The 26,132-nt window shown below is 39.7% G+C and overlaps 1 protein-coding gene across 2 annotated transcripts; it reads right to left on the minus strand.

Moving 5' to 3' along the window:
* Nucleotides 1-222: 222 nt before the first annotated feature.
* On the minus strand, nucleotides 223-24,912 carry slc8a4a (solute carrier family 8 member 4a). 2 transcript variants are annotated; one of them, XM_061055665.1, is made up of 9 exons: nucleotides 24,679-24,912; nucleotides 23,576-23,651; nucleotides 19,715-21,121; nucleotides 19,038-19,555; nucleotides 8,404-8,510; nucleotides 7,225-7,343; nucleotides 5,798-5,897; nucleotides 3,549-3,821; nucleotides 223-2,010 (listed from the first exon to the last, which is right to left on the minus strand). In XM_061055665.1, the coding sequence occupies exons 3-9, from the start codon at nucleotides 21,056-21,058 to the stop codon at nucleotides 1,631-1,633; spliced, it is 2,841 nt and encodes a 946-aa protein (XP_060911648.1). In that variant the 5' UTR covers nucleotides 21,059-21,121; nucleotides 23,576-23,651; nucleotides 24,679-24,912; the 3' UTR covers nucleotides 223-1,630. The 2 variants fall into 2 exon arrangements, with proteins under 2 accessions (XP_060911648.1, XP_060911647.1); XM_061055664.1 differs by lacking the exon at nucleotides 24,679-24,912 and adding an exon at nucleotides 23,995-24,672.
* Nucleotides 24,913-26,132: the final 1,220 nt, after the last annotated feature.

A 26,132-nucleotide genomic window follows, 5' to 3' on the forward strand; every position in this document is an offset into this window, starting at 1 on the left:
GAGTGATTTCTAAAGATTTTATTATTGTATCTGTCTGTTCACATCTCACATTACTGAAAGAGTAAATGCTCTTAAATATCATAAAACTGAAAAAGGTCAAACTGACTCTGTTGACATCATCGTCACAGTTAATACCCCCTCCTAAAGAACAGTTTCTGAGGTCTGAGGGGTTTTCATTTTTTTTTAATGGTTTAAATGTAGAATTAAGACACAAGCAAAACATTTCACATCATCATAAATCAGCAACATTTATTTCCACTTTTTGTACATTAAACGTGCATATCAATAAAACTGAAATTTATCATATAAATACCTCTACTGTAATACTTTTACAATAAATATGGCTCTACAGAGTCTAGGTTAAATAAAAACCAAACTTCAATATCAACTGCTGTGCAACACAAGGAGACATCCTCAGGGAGTTCTGTACATGTCTTCTCTTTTGGCAAATTTTCTCATCGAAAAGGATGGAGCTTCTCAGTGATTGTGCTATGATTAGGATCTAAAACCTGCTTACGTTAACTGAACAAAAAAAAACTGTGCTTTTTCTCAAAGTGGTTATGTTAAAAATGTTCACAGTGTCAGCGCGACAGACTATCAGGCTGCACTTTAATGTCATGAACACCAGCAATGATTGTGTTATCAATGATCAGATAGTGCAAAGCCTTTCTCCAACTTGTGCTGGAGAGCAGAGAAGCACACACACACACACACACACACACACACACACACACACAGCCACGCAAAAAAAATATTTTTTATACTTCATAGTACAATTCAAAGCGGAACTCTGCTCCGGTTGATTTATGTTGTAAAAATAAAAAAGGCGTTCTAAAACCCTGAATATGACACTGACTGAAAAGCTTAGCAGGAAAGGGGACCAGGCAGTGAAGAGATTGTGATACAGCTGTGTTTCACATGTACAGGAACACATCAACACGTCAACAGCCATGTCAAAATATTACATACAGTACTTTTTAAAATAGATTACCAAGAAACTCTTATTCTGATAACGTGCAAAAATTAAAAAAACACACCTACTCTTTCACAAAACTCCCAAGCACGATGTTCACCTTTTACATGATATACAATGAATAATTAATGTATAGATTGAGTAATAAATATCAACACACATTTTACGAGTCACTTCAGCCTCGGTAATGTCTTTCTTGGTACGTAAATGTCAAGTATAATGTCGCCCCATGCACCAACTGCAATTCTCATGTTATAACACCCTTAAAATAACAAGTGCTTACTTTTTCTTGTGCTTTCTTTAACACTTTATAACACAAAAAATGTCCACACAGAGAAAAGGACATGATGCCAGAAAAGTGTCAAAAGGTTTCATGTGATCGATGCTGATAGCAGTGATTAGATAAATGTCCTGTGGAATAAAATGTTTCAAAAAAGAGGAAGGGCTCACGTTCAGTGGCTAAAGCTGTGCTTCACAGCAAAGTGGGTGGTAGCAAAAGTCCAAAGATTCAAAGTCAGATATTGTGCGGTATCAATAATAACTTATGATACAAATCGATATATAAACCTTTGCGAAAATAGACAAAAAAACGAGAGAAAACACACCAGAAGATCATAAAAACAAGGAGAGGAGCTGGTCTGTGCGTTTCCCTCAGTCTCAGAAGCCAGGCACGTGGCAGTATGCCTCCAGTGAGGATAGCAGGATGTAGATGAACCACAAGGAAATGAACAACATTAAAGTGAAGAGCTTGGGTGTCCGTGGGCCCCCCAGCTCTCCGCCTGCCACATTGGGACGTCGGCGGTAGAGCAGCACCAGCACACACACCAGCGCCATGATGGTGAAGAGAGTGACGGAAAAGGCCAAGGAGCCGGGGTCCACCTTGAACACCTTGCCTTTGGTATGCCAGTAAACAGAAGCGATGGTCCATGCCACCCCGATGCCCAAGAAGACATTCACCGCGTTGCTGCCCGTCACGTTGCCGATGGAGGCGTCTGCATACTGGTCCTGGATGGCGGCGACTTTACTGGCAAAAGTATCTGTTTAAGAAAGAGAAATATGGATTCATACTGAAGAAAGAACATCAGATCCAGAGGAATCTGTGAAAATCAGATCTACTTTCCCTGACCTGAAAAAAGCTTTAGAGGTAAAATAGTAGTTAGACCTTATCTGATAAGAATCCTTCAATAAACATCGTTCATTGCTTTTTACTTTTTAAATCACATTGAATATTTTTTATTTTTAATATTGTTAATATAGGGCAATAAATCACAACAAGGGTCTCAGACCTGATCCAAACCGAGAAGTTGTAGTAATTTTGTGTGTTTACACCTCTCATCTCTAATGAGGACATGCCTATCCCTTTAGTGTTCAGTGTAATTATAATCTCAGCTGGGAAATGCTCATCTTTGTCTCCATTTCTAATAACCTGCCAAGCCTGCAGTTAAGTTTGTTACCTTTGGCTAGCTGTGTCCCCACTTTTTATTTGTCTACACTAAACCAAGCTAAGCTAAGCAAAGCTAAGACAAACTAATATTACTGTGTCTTGGCTGCAGCATCATATTTGGTGTAACATACAGGCTTGAAAGTGGCATGATCTTCTAAATTAACTGTCTGGCAAAGATAAAATTTTTAAAAAAAACAAAACATATTTCCCTGTCAAACTATTGCTTTAGGTTTCAAATGGATTTTTGCCAGATTTTCTGCAAACCCTTTGCCAGAAGGTTGTGGCCCACTGGAGAGGTCGTCCTGGGTTAATACGAGAAAGCTACTGTGGAGGAGGACAAACACCAGTCAGAGACTGAGAGACATGCACTTTGTTTCTACAGATGGCTTCTGACTGATCTAAAAAGTAGTTAGTTTTTTTATTTTTAATCTGATGGTAAAAGCACGTTTATACTATCAAACCTTTTACATTGGTGCCTCATTTGGGAGCAGTAGCCTATGTGTTACTGTTTGGCAGCTTTACATTCACAGCATTTTTATCTTTTACCAATTCTTCCATCATGTTTTCTCTCATTCTGGTCCTGATAGCTTACTAGATAGTCCATTTCCAAAGCACAAATATGCATTACAAAAGTCAATCCTAACAAATGTATGCAGCAGATAATGTCTCTGAATCTGTCTGCACACCAAAATGAACCCATAATTCTGGCAAATACGGCTATTACCTGTTAGACTGCATTGTCCTGAAGATTGGCCTTTTACTAATTCATGGAGGATGATTCCCAGCATAATTAGTCAGCCAACCTGTGTGAGGGCTTATTGAGCTACAACCTGTCAAAGCCTAATTTCCATGTCCTCATTTGTGCCTCTCTGTGGCAGAGTTCAGGACATGATGCAATGGGAATACCATCAAACAGCACAAAGAGAATAACAAGTGAAAGAGTCTTTCCTCAGTTTGCAGCTTGTTAATGTTGGAGGCGAGCGCTCTGCAGAGAATTACTCCGACATAAATGGTGGAGGCAGAGGTTAAACAAGTCTCCCAAAGCAGCAGCTTCTACTGTACAGACAAACCCCAGAGAGCAAACCCTGCACATCTTGTGTCAGAGCTGATAGACAATACACACACACCCACCTGGGACAGAGGTGCCAAGTGCCACGAACACAACAGCAGTGACCGAGTCTTTGAGGCCGACGGTGCAGCCGAAATGGGAGGCCAGGTCCCCAGTCACAGCAGTCAGTACGCCGATGAGGGAAATGGACACAAAAAAACAGGCCCAGCCATTCCAGTACTCAGTGGGTGGGACAAAAGCGAAGAGGACTTTCCAGAAAACTGTCAGGAAATGCATGATGTAATCAAAGCAGGACGGCAAGCGTTCCTCACCACTGTCTTCTTCGTCATCGTCACCTGGCAAAAACAGAACAGATGCATGAAAGACTACCAAACACATAAAAAGTTTTAAATTCAGCAGACTTTTCTGTTCATGGTTAATCTGAAGAACATAGCCTATACAGTTTTTGAACCTGAATCCAACCATTGTTTGAGAGAATTAGATGTGAAGTATGATTAAACCCAGCTTTCACATATCAGTTCAAAGATTGGATGATAATATATCACAAAGAACTGGTCAGAATAATTTCTGTATAATTTTTAAATCAAACTAAGTTCAATCTAGGCAGAAACAAACTAACCACCACCATCTTTAAAGCGGATGTAAATTTGGCTTGAAACAGTTCAAATGCAAAAATGATCTCAAAGTTGAGGGTCTCATTAAGCACCCACAAAAACCTGAGTAAAAAAAGTAAAAGTGCATTTCTTCAAATTGCTTAAACAACTGTTCATTCTCCGGCCAAAGAATTTCTCCAGACTGTGAGAGATAGATCACAGTCTGATTGACAGCTCCCTCTCCGTTTGATTGACATCTGCTTGCCTCTGCACACACCAGCAGTCCATGTGACAATCAACTTGGCTGAGCTCTAAATGTTTGAATCTGATGATTCAGGATCAGAGGAGAAAGAAGAAGCCCTGCCAAACGCAAAGATTCATTTCAATTAGTCACTAAACGGTGAGTTACATAATGCTTTGCTATCCATATCATAGTTAGCAGTTAGCATACAGATGTCCCAGTAGCTGAGATGCCTGTATTAGTCTTGTGATTCCAATGCAAATTGACAACTTAATAGTATTAACCGGTGCCATATATACATATTTTTAAATATATTTGCCTTAACGAGACAGGACAGCTGAAGAGAGAGGGAAAATGTTTGGAATAGAGAGTGGGGGATGACAAACGGCCGAGGTCAGATTGGAACACACGGCCGCTGCGCTGAGGACTATTGCCTCCGTACATAAGGGGCGCGTCATGTCCTCTAGTCTATCGGCGCCCCAGCCGGTGCCGTATTTGAACAAAATTAGACACCTGCTTTGAATTCAACACAAACTGTTGTGTGACTAATGATTTGATAGGTTTACAAAATTCATTACTTAATATTGGTAATTAATATCAAAACTTAACTATGCCCAATCCAATGGAAATATCACGATAGTTGAAACATATTCCAAAACTTTTTGGATTCAAACGATTATTTATGTAAAACCTTAAAAAACCTGGGATGATGATTGAGGATTTGTTTTTTTTCACACTGGCTTTAAACTGTTTAGTGAACCTGTTTTTATCATTGCATTAAATGTGTAAATATAAACATCACTCACTACTTATTAATTATATATAGGCAAAAGAGTGCTTTCTATTTCTAAATACTTGATGCAGGAAATCTGAGTGACAGCAACCACAGAGAGAGAGAGAGAGAGAGAAGAGAGACAATGAGAATACAGTGTATTAATATAACGACACATCTCTGGTGTCTTAGACAGCTTTTAGTAGAAATGCTTTGTACAGTATTGTAGATCTAAAAGGTTCACAAAGCCAAATGAATGGCTTTTGAAAGTGCAACAATAAAAAGGGTTCATCATAGCAGATGCATTTACATCAATTGTTCGGGGCCATTAATTGACCAGGCAGAAAGCTGCAAAGTTTAGATTTTATGTGGAGCCATGGGAGTTCACCACATCATGCATTTTTAATAAAGAGTCAGGATAAAAATGAAGCAGCAAACAAGCACTGAATTGCCCAGTAGTTGGTCTTTGTTTTTGTAAGTTCTTACACTGGTAATCCCTTAAATTAGGCTTTTTAAAAATTCAGCAAATGGGGCATTTGGGATTTTATTAAAAGTTAAAGAAAAAGTGAGGAAAAAGAAAACTGCAGGAAAGTGAGGTAGTTGAGAAGCAGCTGGTGGGTCAGATCCGGCTCGCAGCCTCGATCTTCCACAGGTCCGGTCACAGAGGGCTGAACAGATGAGACATTTGAGAACGTTGTGACTCACCTGCGCTGACAGTGACGGCACTAACAAACTGCTCTCTCCAGCTGCTGCTTCCCACCACCAGAGCCAGGTTTGTTTTCTTAATCAGCTTGTCCACTGTGCTCTGCAGATTGTTCCACAGACAAAGAAAGAAAAAGGAGAAAAAAAAGGAAGAAGGTGAGTCAGTGATAGTTATCTCTTGTGTTTACAAGTACAAGTTCCAATGTAATCTAGGATTTGGACACCTATGTGATACATTAGGTAAAATTAACAGCATCTCTCCTCCCACTGTTGTTTATGGAAGTATAGACCCCGAGTTTTCCTCGACACCCCTATAACTTAGCTAGAACAAAGCACTGACATTTTTTTCAGAACCTAAACATGTCTAAGTTTTGAAAGATTTGGTAATGTAAATATTTTATTGCAAAATTAATTTATTAGGAAATGGATGCCTTATCACATGTATCTCTGGGGAAAAGGTCAGAATGTCACCAAATTTGGACTGGATTTTCAAAGAAAGTTTTTACCTATAATAAATAAAAGATTCCATCAATACCTCTGTTCATTATTAAAATGAATACACCGAAAGATACAATTATTAAAGGCAAAAATGTAAGAACTTAAAAAATTGAAAAGGTTTATATAAGTCTGTCATTTTTAAATGAAGGACATCAACCACCAGAAAAGCTAATATATGAATCATTTTATAAATGAAAAAGCTTAATTAGGTTTAGGTAAGGGATTTAGGTTTGGGCTCTAAGTCATTTTCCAACATTGACATTTGGTTCAAAAATAGACGTGAACCAAGGTCTCCAAAGTAAGAGACATGCTGATGTTTTTGATGTTTTACATGCACATACGGGCAGCTTGTGTCTAATGAAAGAAACTCTTTTAATGCATCTTGGGAAATGTAGGCTCTTTGGGACTGTTTGGATTTGGTCAGACGATCTTGGGCTCTGCTTCATCCATTTCCAGCCTTTATTTAATTTTTTTTTTTTTTTAAATTGATCTATTCCAACATCACCGAAGTCCCCACACTGAAGTCACTGCAATACTAAACTGATGTAATACCTTTAACGGATGCATAAGTATTAAATGACACAGTTTTCTCTACTAATTTCAAGCTGGATGAAATGATGAGTTAATGACTCTTCTGACATTAGTTACATCCAATGATTAATAATTGATCACCCACTCAGTTAGATTAAAAATGTATCGCTATCAGTCACAGCCAAAATATTGTGACTTAAATTATATTGATCTAAAACATCAATATTTATTTGACTCCGGTCCAAAGAACTGATGCGATGGGTATATTTAGTAGGAAGAGAGGGGGGTCACCTTTAAAAATAGACAAAATAAAAGCATTCATTATCACTGACAGGGATTCAGAAAATAGCCTATAGAAACTGTTGTGACAGCTGAGTGTGGCTATGTTTTTTTTTAGTTACCTTGAACTCATAGGACTCCTCAATAACCACCTCCAGCTTGGTGTGCTCACCCAGACAGGGGCAGCCCATCTTTGACACGTCCTCCGGTCCCAGTGCTGTCTTGTTATCATTGGTGTCTCCTGCGGCAAGAGGCACAGGTGTGCAGACGATCATTCACTATCCACTACACAGGCTTTAAGATAGTTTGTCTGCTGATAATGAAAGCAAGTCTCACCTGTGCACTGCTTGCATGAGAGGTAAGTGATCCAGGTGACACTATGGATTTGTTTTACATTTCCCAAACAGGTTTGTTAAGAACAGGACTTTTTACTTATATGTCCAAGTACTGTTTGATTCATTCGAGGTAGTGTTACCTGAGGTTATTACATGCACATTATGTAAGTGCAGGGCAATCAGATCGGTATCAGTGAAAACAAGTACCAGTAAAGCAGTACTTTATCAAGCCACAACAAAAATATGTAATAATTAAAATGTATTTTTTTGATCTCTCTTGGATTATGAATTCATATTTTGTGACATGGGTTAAGTTAAGTGTGTGTTTAACATTTACTAAACCTGGCATTTGATGTATCTATATATTCATTTAAGTTTAAGATCATTTCTAAAATATATTTATGTGTATGTATCCAAACAGTGCTGTATGCTTGAGTCACAAAGTAACTTTCATTGACTTTATTATTTAGGGATGTTGTGTTGGGTACATAATGTTGTAAAAAATGTCACATTTGTTTGCAAACAAAAACTGTACCTACTCTACTGAAATGAATACTGAATCAGAAATGCATTATGTTTCCATTTTCTGTTGACTTGATGTCAGGGTCATTACAGTAATTTGAGGAAAATGATTAATTTGCAGCTGTGTAGGGAAAATGGACCAAAACACAAATTAAAAACACTCTTTATTTCCTTTTAGCTCTAACCCTGAGCTCACTACATTAGCCCGAGCTATTTTCAAATGCAGCCTCCAGGAAAAAGCCTGCCGATGAAAATGTACCACAGGGAATAATGAGATCACAGCTCTGACCTGGGATTACCTCCAGATAAATTTGTATCAATACATATTAACTGTGCTGGCCCATTAATCTAAATAAAATATTAAGGAGAGTGGGTACGACGTTAGTGTAGTTTAAACCATGAAATAATGAGGAGAATCTCTCTGCAGCTCCGTCCTCAGCTCACCGTGTCTCTGTCCGACCTCCAGCAGGATGGGTTCCTCCAACACCACCGTAAAAGTTTTGTTCTTCTCGTACTCTTCATCATCGATGATTTTCACATTCAACAGCTTCCTAAAAGGAGAGGTGTTAAGCACAAGGAAAGGGTGGAGACAAACAGTGATGGGGGATTAATTCATTAGCATGATTTAGGAAATAATAGCAGCTGCCATGGTTTCACCTGCAGAATGCGTTTGTTGTTTAAACTAAATCAGAAATAGATCCGGGCAGCCAGTGAGAGCAGTTTCTGTTGCTAAGCTGGTGCTTTTGTACGCATTCGGAAAAAGAGTGCAGCCAAGAGGTAACCTGCCTACACAATGAATCATAAAACAGTGATGTTAGATAAGAAAGTGGAAGCTCCAGATTTTTTTTATAACAATTTGTCCAATATCCTGTAAAAAAAAAAAGGCACTATGTATGAAATTAAATAAATAATAGATGTTTTTTTTTTTTTTTTCCTGGTACCCCACAAGAGGGCGGACTCCTTCTACACCATTAATTCCATTAGAGCACAAGCGAAATGAAGTGAAAAAGCACACACCCCTCCCACACATTTCAAGTTATAAGTCATGGGAAACTGAATTATTATCTTGTCCTCGGTGGAAATTAAGCTCTGTTTTTCTGGTAATCCATGAAGGGTAAAGCGAACTCTTAAGACTTATTCAGAAATACAGTTTGTACATAAACATGTGAGGATGTAGTGTCAAACTAAGACCGACATATTTGCCTCAGCCCGCTTCATTCTCCTGCACTGTCACAGCGAGTCTTTCTCTCCCTCTCTCTCCATCTCCCTAATGATATGTGGGTGGCTGTCTATTTCTGTCTACACTTATACACTCCGGATTCGACAACACGTAGAAAGAGCCTCTGCTCGCAGGAGAGAAGAAATTTATTTTAAAACATGAATGATTCGTCATCGGTTGTCTAATGTCAGGGAGAGTCATGCCAGTGGGAGCAAAGGGATCTAGCAGTGTAGCCTGGAGTCCTCACAATAGAAAGCAAAGAGAAGATTTTTTAAAACAAGTGTAGAGGAACACAATAGGCTTCATTTGAAGCATCATGGGAGGCCTTAAAAAGAATTATTGGTGGTTCAGTTGTCATGGAATGTATTCACACAGCAGCCATTTTGATATTTCATCACACTTTGTGTGCAGAAACTGTTTGTCCAGCTTTCCTGTATGAACTAAATGTGAGTGGATATAAGTGGCTATGAGTGCCTGGAAACAGACAAATATTTACATTTCAGAGATCTCCAAGTGAAATAAAGCCAGAAGCTGCCAAAACGAAGCAGGGAACATGCTGCATCAGGCCGATTAGATGGCATTTTCAATCTCAACCTCTGCCACAGTCTAATGCTTATTTGCACTTATTTCAGACACAAGGTGGGTGAGAAAAACACTAAAGGTGAACTACTCAATACTGACAATTATGGGATGTTTTTTGGTATAAGTCCATCAAGTGAAATTGTTCTCTTGTTTCATCTGGGAGAGTACCTGTATGGAAAACTGAAATGTTCTTGTCTAATGGGATCTTTTTAATCAAGTCACCTGAAGGATCTATATAAAAGCCCCCATCCTTCTGTTCCTTTTTCAGAGGATGGTAGGTTAATACATTTTATTGAACACTGAAATTGTGAGCGAACAACGCGTTTCGCCTGTAGCTTCCTCAGGGGCACTTTTGCAATGGATTTTTAATTTATTTTTCAGTGTATATATTCCTGCAACCGTGCGCACCTGTGAACGTAAAGTCTGTGCTTGGGGTACCCTGTTGGCCATTTACATTTTATGGAACATTTAGTAATTCAGAGCTTTTCTTTCAAAGTGTTTTGTCGAAGCAAAATGTTGAAACAATGTTATATTTTTTCCATTGTGATAATGCCTTTTCATCATAGTCCATATTACGTTACATGCTTGCTGACAAAGTATTTGGCGTCCATGCTGCTGTTTTTAGAAGCCATGTTTACAAGTCCTAATCAACTAAACACCAAGCACATCATGTGCACATTAAATGTGCTGCTTGTAAGTTGGAGTCAGAAATGTTATATTATAGACCCAATAATCCACTCAGTTTGAATATTTTATAAATCATGTGCCAGTATTGAAGATGTTACAACTCTGATCGTGTAACAAAATGCAATAAAGCTCAATGAAGGTCAGTGAGGCTAATAAACAATCAACAATAATTTGGCAAACTCATTTAAAATAATACTAAACCGTTTGTCGTATTATCTCCTGCTAGTTCTAGTGTTGAATTATGATCATCGCATGTTTCTCTGAGTGAGATAGGTACAAATAATATAAATATTAAATAAATATAAATATGGTTTATAACATTTCTATTGTTGTAGATGTATTTTAATGTATCCTCATATCGTGTTATGGGGTTTTATGTAACTGAATGTTGTACATTTTAATCTGCTTGTTTACACAAAGGCCCAACTGGGGACACGAGTTGGAAATTAGCAATAGCTATATACTCTTTATGCAGCACATCAGTTTCATGCTTTGTATTGAAATTATGTTAAATTGCATTGTCCCTATTAAATAAATAAATTCAAATGTGTGAAAAATAAGATCTGACTCTGATGTTATATCTCTGGGTGCATTTGCAATTCCAGCCTGATGCTCTGACTAATGAGACAGTGGCTCTCAAGAGTTTTTATTTTTACATAATGTTTAGTGTTGACAGCGAGGAGGGTACAGAGATAAATGACTGATGGAAGGAGAGAGCAGCAAGCTAACGTTACAAAGAAAAGTATCAGTTATTTTAACCGTTACTGACTGCTGCTCAAGTTATGTTTGTCTTTTCAGCTGCTGAAGAAACTGGCTGCTGCGGACGCTCTGCAACTCAAATAGTGTAGACTGAAAAAGAGGACAGTGTAATACAAGAGCATGTAGTGTAGTATTGATGTTTAGAGTTCTCTCTGATGCTGTGACAATTTACCAAAGCTTGTGCTGTTTTTGTTAAGGATCATCATTTTGTCTTGTTAGCCTACAAGAAGCTAACTAATAGACTATGTTTAATTACTAGTTTAAGCAAATTGAGAAATGTGTTTATTTTATCAGAGTGTTGAATAAGAAGACTGAAACCACTCTTCATGTTGGTGGTTTAAGCTAGAGGTAGCGGTTTGTTAGCATAGAGGCTAAAAACATGCAGAAACAGTTAGCCTGTCTCTGTTTTAAGATGATGAATCTACTTAGCAACACACTTAAGCCTACTGAGGCTATGTGCTTATTTTTACACAAAATGTAAAAGAAAAGCTTTATGATGAGCTAATTAAATGCTGAAACAGTTTTTTTTTGTATAAACCACAAATGGGTATTACTGCAAGTCAAAATATTTAATTAAAAGTGTAATTCTGGGATTTTAAAATTATTTTTATAGCTACTTGTTTGTGTCCAGCTTTCCTCCCCCATTTGAATTTGATAATTTCCCTTTCTGCTCCTTGAGCCCTGGATCTCTGCAGGTCGATGTAAACTCTCATTAGAGCGGCCACAGTTGGACTGTGTCAGGGCAGTAAAGCGCTCACTTATTGCACATGACTTTCCACTGTGTATCAGGATCTGAATGCCAGCTAGGATTGTTTCTGAGAAGTCGTGGTGGGTATCATTGTATCTATCACACATGAATGTGAAGGACTGCATTGTCTGAGCTCAGAAGATTGATCTCTGTTCCACTCGAACAACCGTAATCTCTGCTGCATTTGTAAAATACACTGTGGACTGCATAAACTCTGGCTGGCTCTTTTTACAAGTCCTAACAAAAAAGTAGAAGTCATCAGCGTTTTATTCTTTGATTTTATTTGCCCTTTTTCACATTTTCTAGCTTCATATTGACTAAAAAGTATTTGGGGAAAATTAGTCAGAGACCGAGGATGGTTTGGCTCTAGACCGGGCAGCTTTTTTATTTGGAGTTTCCCTCACCTCCACACTGGTAAGGATGCTCCAGTTTCCTCCCACAGGCAGAAGACACACACTAAAAGTTATGAGGACTGGATTCTCCAGACTGCCTACAGGTATGAGTGTGAGTGATTTTATGCCTCTGTGTTCACCCTAGGAGAGTATCTGTGCTCTCTACTCTATGCATGCTGGGATAGACTCCAGCCCTCCTGAGAGAAAAATGAAGCCAGTGGGGAGAATGAGTGAATGCATAAATGCATGGCTGTGTGTCAAATGCCCATGACTGAACAGGGTCCTGCCACTCAGTTAAAGAACCTCGGATAAAACCAGTGTGTCAGCATATATCTGCCTTGCTGAAGTGTCGTTGAGCAAGATACTGAATCCCTGTCATCTCCATAGACACTGCAGTGAGGCTGAATATGAACAACAGCAGCAAAAAGGAACATGTTTCTCATATCTACTGCAGAACAATGGGCCTTTAACATCACATTACAATCTGTTGTTGAGATATTGCATAGAATATATATATGGAAACTAAAGGGCTTTGACATTAATGATGATGTATGACCCTACCTCTGATAACTTAGACTTGTGCAGGGCAGCATTGCGCAGAAGGGCTTCTTAATGATATCTGAACTAATGAGCACCAGGGGAGCCCAATGAGATGAGATATTCAACTTATAACTCCACAAGATTAAAGCTGCTTCAGAACTGCTTGTGGGATAGCTGCATAGCTGTTTTTAAAGCTATCCTTGATCTAGCACCCCATTTACACCCTGGATCAAATCTGATCTGTTTCTGGACTCTTTCCTCCCTGAGATCAGAATTATTTGCTCCAGAGGAAACCTGCATTTAGAGGTAAGATATGAATGACTTGTCATGTAGGGATCCTAGAACATATCAGTTCTGACCACAGAGTGAAGCAGACTTCCTCTAGATGTGATAGGGCAGATCAGATCGCATTCAGATCACACACCAGCACCTTGCTTTAACATATATTTGACATTAACATATTTTATTACCTGTCCAGATCATCATTGCCCAGACACAGAGCGTTTTCATGCCAGGTGTAAGCCATGCTAACAGCTCTGTCAGGCTAAATGTAGGTATGAGAGTGCATTCAGCTAAATGTGAAAAAAAAAAAGTTTGTTGACATACTGTAATTAATTGAATGAATTTATGAAATGTTGAAAAGGAGGTTATTTGATACATTTAAAAACCTTAGAGATAAAACGGTGAAGGTTATCACAGGAAATATATGAAGCTTTAATTTCATTTTCTGCTTCAGCAGTAAAGTCACATATTTACCTTCAGGATTATCAGTCAGGTTAAAGTGAGCAGTACTATCACAGGCTGCAAACAAACTCAACTGTCACATCATCTTGGAAAGGCAGTCCGACGTCATTAAAAAACTTCATCAGTCAGGACACTGCTACTTCATAATGCATATAGCCCTTCATATAATTATCATTATTATTCATTAACACCCCTTCAGTATTTACTTTAAGTACCCTGTGCTTTGCTCTGATGTGATTGTGATTATGTGATTACATGATGCACACACACCACACATTCCAATCTGCACATTGCACTTTGACACACTGACACTTTACACTGTTTACATTATTCTATATTCTATATTTTGTATATTCAAATATTTTTTTTTTTAATTTTTACATTATCTTCTATTTTACTGTATATATGTGTATTAGTAATTTGAGTGTTTATTGCATGGCCTTGCGGAACAGTCTTTACATTTCACTGCACATCTGTATGAGCATGTGACAAATAAAAATCTTGAATCTTGAATCTCTTGATGTAGCTCTATTGTTATTATTCTTTAATTTATTCTGTTTTTATCTGGTATCATTATGTACATGTTGTTTTTAAGTTTGTTTGATTATTTTCTTATGTGCCACTTTGTTTGAAAGAAATGTTTTAAATGTTTAAATGGCATAGTAAATAGTTTTATTGTCTATTCTATTTGTATTGCTCTGCACTTTCATTGTTTTTTTTGCAGTACATTTGAATGTAAGCTACTTCTTATTTGTGTGTAGTTATTGTATTATCGTTGTCCTAGTAAACGGCTGTGTCGAACACATGATTGTGATCAGGCAGGATAAGAACCTGTACAGCCTGGTACAAAGAAGTGATTTTGGTCTGAATAGCTCTTTCAGAACACACGGGGGATGATTTTTATAACTCATCTGTTTTTAAATTTGATTTTTAGACCTATGTTGTTGTAGCTGTTTGTCAGGAGGTTTGTGGTCTGCTCTTTGCCTTTTACAAGGTTGATGAAAAGTTAGTTTGCGACAGCTTTTCCAATATGGCGACCCCCACCGATGGGATTCAGAAAACAGTCTCTCAGACTATGTCCATGTTTGTATACAGTCTATGATTTTGATTACAAGCAGCAAGGGTCTGCTATCCATCAAAGGTCACCATTGTTAGGAAGGAGAGCAAACCGTTACTAAAGGTCTTATTGATCCCTGGAAGGAAGTCTGGTTATTTTGACGGCATGTTTACTGTGGGAGAAACGTCAAAGGAGCTGCGAAAGGAGGTTAAAGACGCAAAAACTGTTAGCAATGACAGAAATATACAAAACAGGAGAAGGCATATGTAGTAAATCACATAGGTTAGGATATGGTGGTGTTTGAAAACTGACGAATGGAAAGACAAATGTCAACAGACTCTGACGTGACGAGGCAGAAATACTCAGATTCATGTTCATCTCAATTTACCATTGGGGGAAATATTCAGATTAATGTAAATAATGTAAGCTAGTTTAACTCATTTTATGAAGGCTACAGAGTTACCTTGCCTTGGACACAGCTCTAATTAGATTCCAATGGAGGATTTGTTTAGTGGGAGATATACATCATTTTTTAATTAATACAAAAATTTTCAAATTGATATTTTGCCTCAAATTATTGATTTCTTATGTTAGTAGACATTATAAAGTATCCCTTACATGTGTCAGGGTTACAGTTTATATCTTTCTTGCATAAATCTTCTAATTATGGGGAAAGTTTGGCAAGGCATGTGTGTGTTATGAGGCTGACGTGTAGATTTAGAGGTTTATGAATACAGCTGAGACTGTATTTGACACATTCAGACCCACTTTATTAAAATGCTTACATATGATGATTGTCATCTCAGTTTTCAACAACATTTTCTTATTAGCACTAAACACAAGTACAGTTGTAGCTTATGGCGATGATAATTTTTACATATGTTAACCTGTTTGATCAGAAAGCAAAGTACCAGACAAATTGTGACCTTATGCATTAGTTGCAGAGATTTCACAATACTATAATCATCCTGATTACGGTATACAGTGTAACACATAATTATAATTATCAGTGTAGATGACTCTTAAGAAGAAAAACAAAAGAATGTTTTAGTATAATTTCACAATAAAATTGGCCTCATACGATTAATGAGAGCTAAAAAACAAATGTTACGTCAAACGGTGCACTACTTAATAGGACTAGATTAAAAGTCAGAAGAGCACCTTCACAAATTGTATTCAAGCGAATGAATGTGTGTACAAAATCCAAAACTAACTCACCAAACCCTAATTCATCCCAATGTAAAAATAAATGTAATCCTTCAATAGTTGCAGAGATATTAGAGAGATATTATTATCGCAGAGATACTTCAGTCTGATATCAAGGTGGTGGACTACGTTGCCCTGGTGTCCACTAAAGCGGATCTTAATAATATCAGAATGAGAACGAGGTGCAGTGAATTGCTATAAGTTCGGATATGAGAATGATTGTTTAACAAAAGGAAGCCTATCAGTGCCGCTGAAATAGAGCGAACATTTTATTACCATGAAAAGTTTTCAGTGTTTGAAATGTGTTAACACTGCCCAACACTGACTCTGCTGCTCCGCTTTGATCCATTTCTGGCAGAGAGTTCAGGATGTTATGGATCCTGACTACATTAAGTATGAGAAATAAAGAATATCAGGGTATTGATTTTCCGTTTCAGATGTGATCTCCTCACATCTCTTTTATCTTAGCTTATGCAACTGAGCGCATTATCCACCTCAGCCTCAAGTAGTGTATGGTGCCACACATTCTGAGAAACAGATATATGAGGAAGCTACAAACAAGCATCAAAGGCTCTGTGCAGATCTTCTGCTAATCCATAAACAGAGAATGTAAAAGCGATTCTCTATGTCGGCCTGTTTATTTTAGCTCCGAGGTCTGTGTCTGTACATCAAAATCTATTTTCTGCAGTGCAGGAATAGATGCTAAATTATTATTTAACTGCACGCCTTGATTTTAAATTGTTCCTCCTGGCTCTATGTCAAAATTCTTTAAAACCTCCCTTCCTCCTCTTGCTGCTCTGCATGCTCTTACATTGACAGGGACAGGCAGATATACACAAAGCCAGAGACACTGTAACAAACACACACACAGAGCTGCCTGGAGGCCTGCTGCCAAGTGTCAGCTCTTTGTCCTGAACGCCCAGGGAAACACTCGGGTAAGAAAATACAGCTCTCTTTGAAGGATGAACTTCGGCAGCCTGCTAAGCAGCCGAGAGCACAGAGATACATTAAACACAGTGCATATGCAAGCCGGTCTACTCAGAGACATTAAAACACGTATAGATTGTACCTAAAAAAATCTGTTATACTCTCTTATAAAACACAACAAATAAAAAGACATGCAGTGCAAATGTACCCACAAAATCAAAAATGCATTAAGATTATGTGGACAAGACGCAGGATGATGGAGATTCACCTACATTTTTTAACAGGACAGACCGCACGCTCAAAATTAAACAACCTCATAAAAAATTCATTCTGACTCAAGCATCTGAGTAGCATAAAGCAGGAACAAATTTTAAGCTTTCAGAAGAAGTAGGCCCTTAAAAAACTGTTCATCCGGGGGACTTTAGCTGGATGGCTCTTGCAGCTTTGATAAATGCGTTTGTGTAGAAAATAGACACGAGTGCTGACCTTTTCCAATAACCTTTTGACAACAGGTATCTAAGATCCAAAATTCTGCCGGATAAAAGATAAGTACACTGTAGCGACTTGACCCATCTGGACCTGGCAATTCTGGCTCAAGATCTGTCTCAAACCTTCTTTTTTTTTAAACCTCTGATCACAGTGCTCCCACATTCCCCTTTAAGTCCTTCTTTGCTATTCAAAGGAGCAGCTGAGCGCAGCTTTGGCATTTCCCGTTGCGTTTGGGGTTTCTTTTCATTGGCTTTTTCTGGTAGCAAACTGTTCTTCTCTGCTGGATCCTGCCCTCCAAAGTCCTCCCTCGCCTGCTGCAAAAGCAGGAAGCAGGAGTCCAGATAAGATGCTTGTGTCACTGTCAGCTTGCTACAGTCAGATAAACAGAGTCTTGGCTCAGTAGGTGAGGATTTTATCTACTGCTCAGTCTCCATTTGAGTGCAAATACAAGCTGCCACTCTCTCATTTCACACTGAAACACACTAGTCTCATTAACCACAGCTTCCAAAGCGGTCTCTGCACCGATGAGAACTTTTGGGACTCCTTTCACCCCTCTTCACTCTCTTTAATTGCTTTGGATGCTCAAGAAGCTCTTTTGAGTTCCCTCTTGAAACGACATTTTGTTTGATGTGGGTTTAAAGTGGATTCAGCGCGGAGGTATACACAAGAACACCCGTAAAAATTCACACAGTAGAAAGCAAAATAAAAAACGGAAGAGTACCGTTAAATGTGAACAATAAAACTGACAATCGCACAGACAAATATATTCAAATCTCACCTGCACTGCGAGGCAACAAAAGACAAATATGGAGATCTGTATTCTCTTTGACACCATGTATTCACCTGCCTTTCCTCCCACTCAGCCAACCTACACAATACACCTACACACACTGGCCCTGAAAATGCTCCTCACACAGACACATTTATTTGACACATTTTATTCCTTTGTTTCGTCCACCGGTGTGCTGTAAATCATTTTGGGATAAGCTTGATACAGTTTTTTTTTCCTACAGTAAGCTGTGGATAATTGCCAGATCCTTTGCTCAGCACATCATGAAACAAACACTACAAGTGTACTCATCAGTCAGCCAAACCTTCCACACTTTTTAAGAGAAAGCTGGAAAAACATCACACTTTCACAGCTCTATCTGTACCCCCACTCTCTGCTCTTTTTATCCGCCTCTCTGCTAGTGCATCCATGAATCCTTTTGTTGAGATTATCACACAGCCTTCATCAACATGCACCTCTTTCTGTCCTCAACCTTGATCCCTTCCTCCCTGCAGCTGAAGTCACCTGTCTTATTTTTCCCCCTTTACTAGTACCCTTTTTTCTTTTTCTGCAGTAGAGTTTATTACATTTAACTCTCATATAACCTCCACAGAAATCCCTAAGGACAGCATGTTAATTCATTCACAGAAAGCTGCCTTTCTGTCTCTCCTTCTTCTTCTTCTTCTTCTTCTCCTTTCACGTCAGCCACAATGTTTCATTATCTTTCTCACAATTATATTCTCTTATCCTCCCACGCTAACCCTCTGGAAGATCTGAACTTCTCAGAGTGAACGTATCTGTGACTCATGAAAATAGTCCCTTTCTGCTTTACCAGAATAGATCACTTAAAGTAATCTAGCAGGACTGTTTAACATACCAACATGTGGGCTGTGATGTTTAATCTAGTGATGAGAAGCAACAACAAGCCATCACTCAAGAGAACAAGAACTGCCACTCACATGGTCTCATCGTTCTGAAACTCCAGCTTGCCGGACACCTCCTCGTAGTCCTCCCCTGCCTTGGCGGTGCCCTCGACAGTGTGGTAGGGCACTGCCACCTTCCCCCTCGCCCCGGACGTCCTGTGAACCTTCACCTGCATGTTGCCGACACTCTCGCTGACCCTCGAGGAGTTGTTCTCAAATGTGAAGATACCAGCGTGGTCGTCGTCGTAGATCGTCACTGTGGCAGTGTGAGTGCTGCCGAGGGCTGCCTTTGGAGGAACGTGAGGGGAGAGGCCCACCATGCTGTTGCTGGAGGTGATGGAGCTCGGCTCCAGGACGGACACCTCGGCCCGGTGCACGATGCGTGGATTGCTGAGGCGCACGTAGAAGTGCTCATCCTCTTCAAATATGTCATCATCAATAACGCCTACTGTGAATTCTTTTGTCGTCTCACCAGGCTTAAAGACGAGAGTGCCCTCAGCAAACTCATAATCTGAGCCGGCATTGGCAGTCGCATCCTCTGTCCGGTAGTCCACCTGTGCAGTGGTAGCAAGGGAAGAGACTCAATTAAACATTTAGAGTCCAGAGCTACTATAAACACCTGAATTATTAATATTCTTTATGCCTTAAGCATTACAGTTGATTTTAAATTGACCTCATGCATTTCATTTATTTTTGTTATTACTTCTTCTTACCTTCACAGTGCAGCCACTCTCTCCTCCATGCCGGGTCACTGACAGCTTAAGTGAGCCACAGTTCTCAAAGCACTGATAGTGAGAGGGTTCAAACTGCAGGTAGATGGTGTTGGGATCCTCCTCTTGCCCGCTGGCCTCGTGGCAACTGACCACCTTCCTGGCCTGATCTGCAGCGTGCTTCTTCAAGATGTTCCCGGCTCCAATCATCATGCGGGTGGCTTGAATGCGATAGAAGGCCCGACTCTTCTGCTGTTGGACCAGGACTTGGTAGTTTGCCATCTCAATCAGTTGCTCCATGTCCTTCTCCGGGTGCCTCTGTTTTAAATCTTTCAAAGTGCGCGCCATATCTCGCCTGGCCTCCTCCTCTTGATCTTGTTCCGCACTCATCCCTCCACCTTCCTCCACTCCCTCCAGCATGCCGTCCAGAGCCTCTTTGGGGTGAGTGTGGGAGTTAACACCCTGGCCGTCCATCTCCAAGTCCATTTTGGTGAACATGGCATCTCCCTCTGACTCGATGATAATGCCACGGGTCTTGTCAGCACGATAGCGCTTGTTGACATACTTGTAGAAGAGCAGGCGGCGATCTGCAATCCAAGCTTGCAGCACACAGACAGGGAAGAAGAAGAAGGTAAGGATGGCCTCCCAAAGCTCCACCTCTCCGGGGGAGAACACGGACAGGATGAGGTAGAGCCAGATGTAGGCAAATATGCTCCAGGCAGCAGTGACAAAAAACACCCGCAGGTGCTTTATCCTGCGTATTTCGTTTTCTGGCACCACGTAGACACAGAGAGCGATGATGATGAACATGTTAAACGCAGCGCTGCCCACAATGGTGCTTGGACCCAGAGATCCAGCTTCAAAGTTATGGCCCACCACTTCTATGACTGACAGCAGGATCTCTGGAGCAGATGAGCCCAGGGCCATCAATGTCAGGTTCGATACCGTCTCATTCCAGATGCGCACAGTAGTCGTGGTCGTCTCACCGTTGGGTTTCTTAATGGTGATCTCCTTCTCTTGAGAGGTGATGACCTCGATAGAAGACATGAAGCGGTCTGCGATAATGGACATGCCCAGGAACATGTAGATGAGGGCCGCAAAGTAGACAATGGCACGTGCCACCTTGTCGCCTACCGCAGGGTTCTGAGGGTTCCACATGGGCAGGACCACGCCATCGGAGCAGTTATCTTCACTGGAGCAGTTACCTGTTGTGCTGTGATTGTCTTCATTTCTGGGGCTGCCCTGGGAGAATTGTGTGACTCCTGGGAGCAGCACCAGCAGGATGGAGATGAACATACATGGTGTGATAGGTGGAGTGAAATTCAGACCACGCTTGGGTAGTGACATGGCAGCGCAATGATGCTTGGAGTCTTCTGGTTCCGGAGTTCAATTCGCATCACATGTGAACGTCTAAGCAAAAAGGAAGGAAGAAGAGATTTGATTTTTTTGTTGTTGTTTCAGATTCATCTTTGACGTTGAGTTCTATTCTGGAAATAACCTCTGCAAGCAAAGGTATAACATCACAAAATTACTCACAGTCATATTCTTTGGTATGCAAATGACGTGGGATCCAATGGTTTGGTTGGTCAGAGTTTAGAAAGCCAGAAATATTGGCACCTACTAATCGTTGACTCATTGGTATTGAACTACCCTGTCAGAAACCCACACATGCAATGTGGTCACTCTGTGCTAAGCAGCAAGAGAAATGTAACCCTTTGCACCTGTAGTATTGAGGGAAAAAGTGACTCAGTCCACCATGTAGTCAAGTGCGATGGGATTCCAAAAATAATCCTACCTGACAATGAGAGCAACAAGAGCAGCGCAGTTGTTCTTATAGCTCAGACCTGCCTGCTGATAAAGATGTTATAAGAATTATTTAAAGGATAACAACCCTCGATTCTTTTAGAAGTTTGCCAATACCTCTAAACTCCTCTCCGTAATGTTGGGTTTAATGCAAAAAAAGTTACTAAACGCGTTTGATTCCATTTTACATAAGCCATTAAAACTATGTCATGGGACAACTTAAAATCATTTCACAGGTTTCTTGGCAGCAATGTGGCATTCAACAGCTTGAGTGAACAATTCACATAGAGCGAGTGCAGCATCAGTGCTGTTCAGAGGATTCAACATCTGCATTAGAGGGAAAGCGAGGAAAAAACACCAGGGAATGTAATCTCAAGCTTACTAATTAAAATTTAAAGACCATCTCTGTCTCAAAAATAGGTTGCCTACCTACTGCGGAAGTGGTTTGACAATGCCTTATGTACAGCACATGCTCTCATTGACATGCAGCAGAGAAAAGCTGCAATCTTCCCTCTGACCTGCATAAGGGGAGTGCATGTTTTCCATCGAGGCTGCAGATCTGGGTGAAGTGTGCAGCATATAGGTAGAAATCAAATTGTCATTTTTGGTTAGTTTATAAATAAAAGACTAGCAGGTTGCACTTGTGCAACAACAACAGCCTTATGCAACAGCTCAACACCTGTCTGCTGAGGGGATTTGGGGAACATCAGCAGGATCAGCACCATGGACAGCGGCTCTTGTAACAAGCAGGAGGAACACAGCGGTACAGGAAACATGTGACCCTCAGCCTGGTTTTCAAAGGATGTCTTATCCACATTCAACAAAGACTCCTCAGAAATTCCTTTTGCAGGGAAGCTTCGACAGCTTTGAGATTAAAAATATTTAATACTAGAGCCAAACGGACAAGATTGTGCACATCACATCACTCAGAGACATTTAAATATTCCACAGCACTGACGGGTGATATCATCGATCCTTCCAGTAAATAATATACTATCGCTTTCATCTGGCACTCAACTCTGCACAAATTTTGAGTGGGTGACGTTTCTATGGTAAAAGCAAGCTCTCCAACTGGTTATTACAGGAATAAAACACGTTTTCTTGTCAGTACTATAGAGACAAAAGGTGTACACATGGGTTGTCTGTTCTTATAGTGCCACACACTACTTCCAAATCCATTCCTCACTGAAATCTGCAGAGGGCAACAAGCTAACAAGGTACAGAAACTTTTTACTCAAGCTACGCAATCTTGTTTCTTTGAAGACCTCAGGAATCTCTTAATCAGCACAAGGATGAAAGTTTGCACTTCACTTTTAATAATTTGAGTCCTCTGAAAGACATTTGATGGATTTTAATGATGCAAAGCCGCTACAGAGACTCACCTGTAAAAAAAACTACAATCCATTGACCTGCTTTTATTCATGTCTTGATGAACAACAGCAGCTCATTTGTCTTTTATCGACTACTGAAAAGCTCAGCAAGATGCCACTCTTTCATTTCGGATTTATCCTTTAACAGTTCCAAACATAGCCAAATTAAGAAAGAAAAATCTCTGACCCAAATACAATTACGATGATTTAATCCTGTTTGGAAAGCAGAGGTCTCAGGTTGGCAAGTAAACACTTGTTCATAATGAGTCACACTTTGATGCAAGCGCTCATTATGTGAGAGTTTTTCTCTTTTTTTTTGTTCAAATGATGACATTCTCAATTTGTAATGAGGCTCTTCATAAATGCCATTTCTACTACCAAGGGGATGAAATGTCATAAATATAACAAACAAAAGGAAAATGAAACAGAAACAACGAGTAAAGAAAAAATGGGAACAGGCTCTCAGCAGAAAACTACTTTAGAATTCATGTTTAACAAAAAACACAATTAATAAGCAGAAAGTAGAGCATAAATGACACTAAATATGTACTCTACTATAGTTTGCATGCAGCTGTGAGCTTTGCTGCCTCACATTAAGGAGACCGAGGAAGATGCTCATGCAGGAACATGGTGTATTTTTCAGGTAAATACATTTCATATGTTTAATATAGTAACAAGCTGCATTACTCACCTGGTGGCAGGTGTCAGTGAGTCAGCTCAGGGTGGAAGTTGTGGCCTCAGGAGATAAACTTATCTTTCATTCCGCTCTGTAAAAAGACAGGTTATCTTAGAGGTAACAGTATGTAGAGAGAGTTGTATAATCAACATTTAAACTAGCTGGAAAAGATTTCACAAAAGAGAGAAAGAAGCTGATTAAAAGCCACAAATGTGTGGAAGCAGACTGAGCATCTGGAGCGAAAATGCATTTCAAAACATCGCTGTTGCAGTGTTGAGAAAATTCAAAATGTTAAGTTACAAATGGCTTCTCAGACAGCTGATTATTGGACATTACAGGTGCAGGAAAAGGGCGATTATCCCATCAGCAGGCTGCTCAGGAGGGACAAACAGACTGGTCCATTTGGTGCGCACAACAGTCCCGCGGATACTCACAGAAAGCCGAGAATTTCAACTGGACCCTGGTCACAGCGGGGCTACCATGCACCAGTTCAATAGAGGAAGACACCCCGTGTGCCATTCACACAGCAAGCTGGTGTAATGGTGTTGGCTTGTTGCGCTGGTGTCTTGGAAATGATGCGTAGCTTTCCACGATTCTTCTTTCTTTCGATTTTTTTTCTGACAGGTAGTCTACCTAAGCAAACTTAACACACGGATGAGTTCCTCTTGTTAAATTCTCCTCGCAAGTACTATCGCGGAGACAGCTTCCACAGGGCTAAGTTATGTTTCAAGCCCACAATGCATTTTCAGCTTTTTTCTCCAGGCTACGTGCGGTTGTTGATGCGTAAAATAATAAATAAAATAACTGGCTGTGTCTTCTGTCGTCCCGCATGGATCAGTCGGAATGTCTTCAAAACTCAAATCTTGTAGAGCTTTAAAGGTGTTTTTCTGTCCGGAAATATCAGAGTGACAAAAATTCCCTTGCTTTTCTGTCTGTGCTGAAGAACGCAAAGAACCAAACAGGACTGCACATGAGAGTAGGCGTGAATGAATGGTGAGGGATTGAGCGGACGCAAACCACACAGTACGCGGATCTGGACAAGATGGATATCAAGCAGAGGGATGTTGGCAGACAAGAAAGAGGAGTGTGGTGTTATGCAAATGGTAGTCTTGTCTTACTCTTGCGGTGGGCAGCATTGGCACAAGAAACGATGAGCGAGTAGGAAAAAGCAGTAACACTGCAGAAACAGGGGAGGAGACGTTCAGAAACAGCGCTACACGCACGGCTGGTCCTCCTGACTGCGCATCAGGAGTCCAAGATGAATGATCATTTCACTCCTAAATCGTCATAATTTGCTCATTATCAGCCCTCAGAAAAGATAACCTGCTGGGGAGGCTAATAGCTAAAGATCTGATGTTCGATTGGAGACTCAGTAATCCCAGATGTTGCTGCCTGTAGGTCTGCTGTGGGTTGCTGGTTTGATTTTTGTTGTCTGGAAACCCACAGATAGAGATGAAATGCAGAAAAAAAACAATGATTTGTACTCTGAAAACGGGGTTTTCCTTTTAATTTCTTTTTTTCTTGAATATTAAAATTCATGACACACATTTGTAACAAATGAGACTGGTGGAAGTTTGAAATAGGACCTTTAATTGAAAATAAAAAATCTAAAACAGTATACAAATGTTCAATATCTGACAGATCCTTAATTCACAGAACTCTATACAGCAAGAAAGAATCGAGGTTTACTTAAACAATGGGCATACAACTTTCAATTCGTATCTATTAACTGGTGGGGTAAAAATGGATGTTTGGCCTTCAGGTGGTGCCAGCCACCAAATTTACACATTAAGGTCACACTGACGGTAATAAAAGGATAATTGCCTGAGAAAACAATTCTTATTTTAATGTAGCTCCAGAAGGGCTCTCTGACAAAAACAACACCTAGGTTGAGAGAGACAACCTACTCTACCACTGACTACCAGTGAAGTCATCACAGTTATCCTAAGTAGAACTTCAACTATTTTAAAGAGGACCTGGGTTACAGTCTGAAGGTATTTTATTTAAATATGATTGCAAGTAATAAGCAGTGGAGATGTTTGATTTTTATCTAACATAGGTTAAGGTTATAATCAGCAAAAACAAGCACACATGTTAAACTCTCACACACCACAACTCAGTTAACATTACTTTTAGTTAGTGTGCAATACTAGGGCATTGTCAGGAAAAACTAAAATCAATAATTTCAAAAGAAAAATTCAGTTAAGATTTTAGAAGCAATCCCAATCACCTGTTTTCTCCATAAATGCAAGTTTAAATACTCCTTAGACGGAAAATAAATCACTGTTTCATCAGCATAAAAAATAAATGCATATGTTGATCCATTACAAAGGTTATGTACATAAAACAGTAGTGGCACTAGTATGGAACCCTGGGGTACGCCGTTTGATACAAGAAGGAAGAGGAAGGAATAAGAGAACAAACTTACAGGTGTGTAATTCACATAATTAAAATTATATAATCTTGTTGCTTCTCAATTGATCGGCATCTGCAAAAACAACTGATAATATAAATCTGAGTGGCAATACTTTTCCAAGATAGGTAAGCTTATAAGCTTACCCATTTGGTACTA

Source organism: Labrus mixtus, chromosome 14 (genome assembly GCF_963584025.1).
Source record: "Labrus mixtus chromosome 14, fLabMix1.1, whole genome shotgun sequence".
NCBI lineage: Eukaryota > Metazoa > Chordata > Actinopteri > Labriformes > Labridae > Labrus > Labrus mixtus.

What these genes read in the sequence shown, in the direction of transcription:
- slc8a4a (XM_061055665.1), bottom strand. Translation starts at nt 21,058, where the DNA reads ATGTCACTACCCAAGCGTGGTCTGAATTTCACTCCACCTATCACACCA. An exon ending in TTTCAGAACGATGAGACCAT is followed by an intron (nt 8,511 to 19,037) that starts GTGAGTGGCAGT and finishes CTCTCCTTTTAG; the next exon opens with GAAGCTGTTGAATGTGAAAA. An exon ending in ACTTGGCACCTCTGTCCCAG is followed by an intron (nt 2,011 to 3,548) that starts GTGGGTGTGTGT and finishes TTTCTTAAACAG; the next exon opens with ATACTTTTGCCAGTAAAGTC.